Consider the following 7,650-nt stretch of genomic DNA (forward strand, 5'->3'; position numbering starts at 1 on the left):
TAATACATTATCTGCCCTTAATTACGTTACAAAATGGAACTTACGTAACTACATTATTCAAACAAATAATGACATCATTCATTAAAGACATATCGATGCAAAGTGTTGCCACTCATTAAAAATGTATCGATACTCCGAACGTCATTCATTAAAGACGTATTGATCGACGTAATGAAGGATGGAATTTCTAAATTCTCACTAATTATATATATATATATATATGTAAATATTTTATTTAAACTTATTACTGGAAGATAATATACCAATTAAATTAAAATGAATAAATAAATAAATATATATATTTTTTATTCGTGACATTAAAAACTATTTTTGTATGTTAAAATTATACACTCAATTCGTGCCTCCTGATACACTAACATCCATACATACAGAAAACCCTCAAATTTTTTTTTTTTGCATTTATCGACGTTTCAAGGTTCCCTGGGTAAAAAACGTGAAAATCTTGGGTGGGTCATGTTTTGACCAATTATCCTCTGTTATAACGGCCGAAAAAGTAAAAAAAAGGGATGAAAATTTGCATAGCAGCAATTTGGTTAAATATGTTTAAAATGCATTCATATAAACGACAATATTCATCGCGTATAATCCTATACCATAAATAGCTGTCACAATATATAGTGTATATGATGAATATGGAATTAACTTATCCATTCTGTTCATCACTACGAATAAATCCCTTTATTGTCATCCAGAATAACATTAGTAAAGATGTACGATAATAAAAAGTAAAAGAAATTATTTGTTTTTAAAGAATAATGGATCTTCACTTAATGACTGCATAAAAAGATATTTTAAGTAGCAAAAGTAGCTTTTATTTTCAAGATTATATCAAATTAATGTTTTTGAAAATAATGTCCATTTAAATTAAAACTTTTTATCATTTTTTAAAATGTATTATTATTATCCAGAAACTTATGTATTGTTACTTGGTTTTTTTAATCTGTTAATCCATTCGTTCCTTTAAATTATAAAATAATATCGTATTATATTCCCTATATAATTTTTTTTTTTTTTTAATTTTCGAGTAGTTGATCCTATTTAAATTAGAATTACATCAATAAAATTTTTTCTCCGCTCAATAAGAAAATATATTTTATTGATAAAATTCATAAACTGTTTAGGTGAAGAACATAAAGTAATACGTACGAAGTCCCGTTGATTCCATTCTAGAAGCTGTATTGACAGTATCACCAAATAAACAGTATCTTGGCATTTTTAAGCCCACAACACCAGCACAAACGGGACCTAAAATAATATTATTTTGTTTTTTAAATATAAGTTTGAGATATTTTATATCAAAATCGTTAAGAAAATATTAGTATTTTTTTAATACCAGAATGTAATCCTATTCTTAGCATTAATTTTTCATCCTGTTTATGTCGAATTTTAAATTTTTTAACAGCTTCTAAAAGATGTAAAGCCATAGAAGCCACTTCACCAGCATGTTGATCGCCATTCCTTATTGGTAGGCCACTTACTACCATGTAAGCATCTCCGATTGTCTCCACTTTGTAAACATCGTAATTTTCAATTATCGAATCGAAACATGTATATAAATCGTTTAAAAAGTCGACGACCTTTAAATTAAGATAAAAAATAAAATACTAAAATATACAATTTCAAATGAATTTAATTCTTAAATGTAGACTATATTTATACAATTGTAGGTATATTAATGAATTATTTATTTAATTATTTAATAAATTTACGTGTTTTACGAAGATTTTTATAAAAAATTTATTAATTTATTTTCGTAAAAAAAGAAAAAAAAACTCACTTGTAGAGGACTACTTTCAGCTGACATTTTTGTAAATCCAACAATATCGCTAAAATAAATAGTTACTTGATCGAATGATTCAGCTTCAACTTTATTTCCTCTTTTTAATTGTTCTGCTACGTATCTACAATTTATTATATTAAAAATATAATTATTTATACTGATAAAGAAAAGATTAGGGTGGCCCAGAAGTCAGTTAACCACGTTTGTTTACATTTTATTGCGTGTATTGTAAGTACACTAAGCCAATGTATGAGACAAAATCGGTGAAGTTTCGTGTCCTTTCAACGGTTAATTGATTTTTGAGCCATCTTGTATTTAATTCACATATAAAGAAGATAAAATCATTTACTTTGGTAGCATTTCATATAAAAGTGCTTCAGTTTTTTTCTTTTCTTCAACGAGTTGATCCGTTCTTTCATCTACTAACGCTTCTAGGTTATTGGCATATTTTTCCATCATGATGAGCATATTATCAAATATATTGGCTTTCCTGAAACGAATATTTTTCATGTACACTGCATACAAAACAAGAATTATTCGTGTAAATTCACTTGTTCACATCGGAAGTATTGACTATTTTTCTTTCGTTTCCTCGCATCAGTAGGCCAGACGGCTGCCTAGTGATTTTTTATTTATTTATTTTTAAAACTAATTTTTAACTCTTTCCACCTGAGGACAATAAGAAGGCTTTATTTATTATTTCTGTCATGAATTTGCAAGTCTACCGTGGTAAGGAACGGGACTAACAGACTGGTAAAAATTTTCAGCCAACCCATACTCGAACACTGAGAAGAATTAAAGCTTGACCCGGGCATTTTGGACGAACTTAGATGACAAGGCAGTAAAGGCATCAGTTTGCTGTTCTGGACGGCAGATTTGAGCTTTCATTAGCCTCGATCATCCAGCTGTGTGATTAATGCTATAGATCTGGATTCGAACCCATCCAGATTACCATAATTTACCATAGGCAGTAGAGGTTGAGGAATAATTCCCTATCTCTATCTAGAGTGGCAGGTAATTTCAGGTTAGCCTTCTCATAACTGTAATTGTGTCTAGTCACAGAGTCTGTAATTTACTGGTGCCTCACATTAATTAATTAATCTTTTCTTCAATTAATTTACGTTAAAAAAATATTATTATACTTAAAAATCTGATTTTTATTGTTTTATTTATAATAAAACAAACATATATTTTAAAAAATTCAGTGAACAAGAAGAAAATTAACTGAAATTTAACACCAGTGTTTATTAGAAATTCTACAATTTCACTTAACAAATGCAAAAACTAGGAACGAATTTTGTTTTTCATATTTTCTGAATGAAACTACGAAAAAAATATAAAATAAAATAAAAATGTATTGAAGTTTCATACTTATTAAAATAATTTAATTTTATATTTTTATGTGAAAACAGAAAAAATATTGGAATTAGCACCACAAGTCATTAAAGTGTTTATTACCTTAATACTTTGAAAATAAAACTGAAAATTAAATCAAAATTGCTTGAGATATTATCATTTNTATTCGTGTTACTTACAAAAGAGATCATTGCCAGGTTGACAGCAGTTGCTACAGTCGCTGGTATTTTACACAAATCTTCAGGACCGAAAATAGCAATGGCACCCTGTTGCCATTGGTAAATAAATGCTTTTATACCCACCACATCGTCACCTTTTGTGTCATTATAAATCAAAGTAAGATCGTGACCATTTAACATGGAACTGTTATTTATAATTTCGATGGCATACGAAAGGGCACCAGCAATAACTATCCCATCTCCTGAATTTTTGTTCCCTAAAATCGTCGGTAAAAATCCTACCTTAAAAGTCTCCAAGTATACCAAACTGGGACACAGCACTGTTAGAAATATTATAGAAAGTGACCATGATAAACAATGAACGTCAATCATGCTCCCTGTATTTCAATTTCTCCATGTGTTCCTACGTAAACATTACTCGAGACGTGTGTTGTTACAACTGTACACCAACCGCCAACTCACTCTAACTTTATCTGTATCCCCAGGCGTGCGCATAATCAACAACCTGCTCACCAGTTACGTCACACACAGACAAAACACGAGGTAACGAACGCCCCCTGGTGAGGAAGAGGCGTTTTAAGTTAAGAGAAAACTTGTCAGAGTATTTCCTCCCTCGTTTTTTATTATTATTTATTATTATTTTTTTAATTTTGGCAATTTCTTTTAACTTATAAAAACAAAAGAATGTTGTTAACTTATATTTAAACATTATATTATAATAATTTAAATTGCTGTAGTTACCTCACAGGTGTGATATTTTTATAAAGACACGTGTTGTTTACTTAAATATACTCAGAAATTTGATTTATATTAACACATTTTCTAGTAATTTTGTTTTATTTAATTTTTTATAATTTTGGGATTTTAACATTAAATTTAATTTTGAGCATTGTTTAGTATTTTTTTTAATTATAAAACGTAAAAGATTAATACATAAACTAAAAATTCGAATAATTTCAAGCTTTATAGGACTTTAGAAATGTTAAATATTTATAGAATTTAACGTTAAATATTTAAAAATGTTAAATGTATTTCTATTCTTCGGTAAATTTTCTACTAAACAGCAATATATTAAACATTTCCATAATTATATACAGTTAATGACTGCTAATAAGTTAACAAATCAATTTATATTAATTTAATCATATTAATATCATTTAATACGTAATATTATTAACATTATATAAGTGTTTAATTAATGAAAAATTTGATATTTGTAAATTTACGTGTAATTAAATCAAGCAATTTGATTCAATTTTAAACGTTTTAGTACTGAATAAAGTTACATTTTTATTATGTATAAAATATTAAAATAATTAAATTATTAATATGTATAAAGAATAATTAACGAAAATACTTAATAATTGACATTTCTTTGATTACTTATTCATTATTTTTCTTCGTATATTCAAGAAATATTTCATGTATACGAACGTATTGCATACGACGCATGCAATACTAACTTACATTACATCCTTAATAATCCAATAGAAGCTGTTTATGCCAGATATAATAAGAATTCTATACTAAACTCATTGCTTCTTCAACAATTCTATGCAAATTATTACTAGATATGTAGGAATTTTATGCAAAACTGCATGCTTAGGAATTTTGTGCAAAATATATTAAAAATTCTATTCATGTTACACATAAGTATTGTGTATTGACTTAAAATGTGCTCAAAATTTATACTAAGCAGATTGAATACTTACGATTCCAAAATAATTATTGCTAAATATGCTTGGAATGCCGTATTGCATGCTTAAGAATTATACGTTATATCTCATAACGAGCTTAAAAACTTTATGTTAGACTCATAATAAGCTTAAGAATTTTAAACTAAGCACATTTACACTGGATATATTAAAAATTCTGCACCATTTATGCTAGAGATTCTAACTTACTTTGCAAATTTCAGAATAACCATTGAAATAGCAATTCTTAGAAAAGTATTTAAGGAATTTCCATTGGAAAAAACACTTTTCCAAAGAATAAAATTAAATTCAATGTCGACGGGGTAAGTAAATTTATGTAATAAAAAAAACACGTGATTTAATGAAACGTTTTCTAAAACTAGTAATTGGGAGATCGCTGACCTAGCAAATTTCGACATTTTGCCTAAGGAAATAAAAGCATAAACGTAGAAGAAAGGTATTTTTGAGCTGTAAAAAAAGGGGTGATTCATCTCTGGTTATAAATATCGATGCTAAACTCCCCTGCTGTAGTCTTAAAATAGAAAATAAAAGTACATTCTTATCAATCATATTTTCATTAATAATTGATTATCTTTTATAAATATATATTTTTTAATTTGTTATAATACACAAGGAAACAATTTACCATTTTCTTTGAGGGGATGGTAACTAGTTATTAAACAATTAGTTTTATAAAATAAATAGACGTGTTAAACAATAAAACACTCTTTTATATCTTGAATATTTTCAAAAAATTATTTTTTATAAATGAAATTAAATGTTCATGTATGTGGGAAAGGAACTTTTCAGTGTTGCAAGTCAATCAACATAAAAATTGTGAATAACATTTATAAAATCCTTGAAAAATTCTGAAATATTTTTATACATATTTCCAACACTTTAAAACAAAATTAAATACAGTAATATTTTTTGTGTTTCTTATGAAAATTATTCGTCTAAATCTCAAAAGTTTGCATTTAGTACGCATAAAAGTTAAGTAACAAGTTATTTTAATCAACACTTTTTGGGGTGTAAAAATCTAGACTACTTGGACAATTTACAAGAAAATAATTAATTATTTAAGCGCATATATAATTATTTTGGAAGTAAACCAGTAATAAATCAACGTTTAACTTGCGGTGGAATTTCTCCAAAGTCATTTATAAAAAGTTTCACTTTTTAATATTTTTCTTATAAAAATTAAATTATCCATAATTTTAATGCCCGTTATTAATTTTAAGAAATTTACAGCTTGCTTTTAATAATTTTTAATTAAAAATAATTTTTTTAACGAATTAAGATAACAATAACATGTCGCGCCATCTGATGTCCGAAAATAAAACTATATTCCCTATAAACTATTTTGAAGAACATATCAATAAATACTGCAATTACAAGTTTTAAATAAAAATTAATTAATTAAACAAAAGTATTTTTTTTTGCTCGAAAATTAAATAAAATTATTAACATTTAACCAAAGCCTAAATAAACTGTAAATACAAAAATAATTCTAGTGTACGCTTCATTAACGCGTACAAAGCTGATTCAAAACACGCAATACACCGTTTGATGAAAATGCATTCAATTCACTTATTCTAAATCCGTAAGCAAAATATATACCAGAAAATACATACCAGCATAGACAAAGTCAAAAGTTGTCAAGTATTATAGCATACGAGTGTAAAATACCAACGCTTTATGGAATAATAAGGGCTCCATAAACACGAATCCCTTATTATTGAGTACCCACTTGTACCCTGTTGTCTTTGAGGACCACGTCGTAATCTATTTTTCTGAGTAAGCGGCTTCAGAATTGTTTATCACTGTACGACCAAAAAAGTAAGAGAGTTATGGGTCCTAAACGTCACCCTTCACGAGCTGTTACTCGATTTGGTTGAGTTATGGCACAAGTAAATGCCCTCATAGTAAACAATAGGGATTTTGAATGTGTGTAGTTACGTGTGACGTAGCTGGGGTATCAATGTATGCATCTTTGTAATTCGTATGGTATACCAAGTTCCAACTATGTTGTAACTGGGTTATAGAATTAGAGCCCGTAAACATGGCGCCCGCAAGGAAATAATGGAGATTTATAAAGCTGCATAGGAAATGTCTGGAGGAAGTTGATATATATATATTGGATAGCGGACGAAATGCGATGCCGAACACAATTAGTCTAATCATGTAAATCGATTGAGTTAGGGAGTTATAGAAAGACAAGTAACTCGAATAAGCTCCGGAGGAAGAAAGTAACCAACAAATGGCGACGGTCCTTCCCAATAAAAACGTTTGAAATTCAAATATTTAATAGCAAAATATTTATTAAATTAAGACGTTTACATTTTATGAATAAAACAAAAATTAAAATATTTTTTCATATTTTAATGAGTTTACAATACAAAAAAATATGGACAGGAAGCATTAATAACAATTATTGTTTAGACAATTTACAACAATTATATGTTAAACAATTTAAATATACTGTATATACATTTAAAAAATAATAAAATTACATAATAGTAAAACTAATAAAATTATTTATTAATGAATTAAAATAATTAAAGCATTTTAATAAATAAAATTTTAATTAATTATATTCTTAGAAAAGTATTTAAGGAAT

The 7,650-nt window shown here is 27.2% G+C and overlaps 1 protein-coding gene across 1 annotated transcript in view; it reads right to left on the reverse strand.

Moving 5' to 3' along the window:
• LOC111638378 (receptor-type guanylate cyclase Gyc76C-like) overlaps positions 1 to 3,797 on the reverse strand; it is a 126,885-nt gene extending 123,088 nt beyond the window's left edge. Inside the window, exon 1 of the mRNA XM_023384079.1 lies at positions 3,337 to 3,797. Coding sequence (XP_023239847.1) covers positions 3,337 to 3,708 — 372 coding nt within the window. The 5' untranslated portion in view covers positions 3,709 to 3,797. The remainder of the gene's footprint in view (positions 1 to 3,336) is intronic.
• Positions 3,798 to 7,650: the final 3,853 nt, after the last annotated feature.

This window comes from Centruroides sculpturatus, unplaced genomic scaffold (genome assembly GCF_000671375.1).
Source record: "Centruroides sculpturatus isolate CEXI.00-Female unplaced genomic scaffold, Cexi_2.0 scaffold1257, whole genome shotgun sequence".
NCBI classification, from domain to species: Eukaryota; Metazoa; Arthropoda; class Arachnida; order Scorpiones; family Buthidae; genus Centruroides; species Centruroides sculpturatus.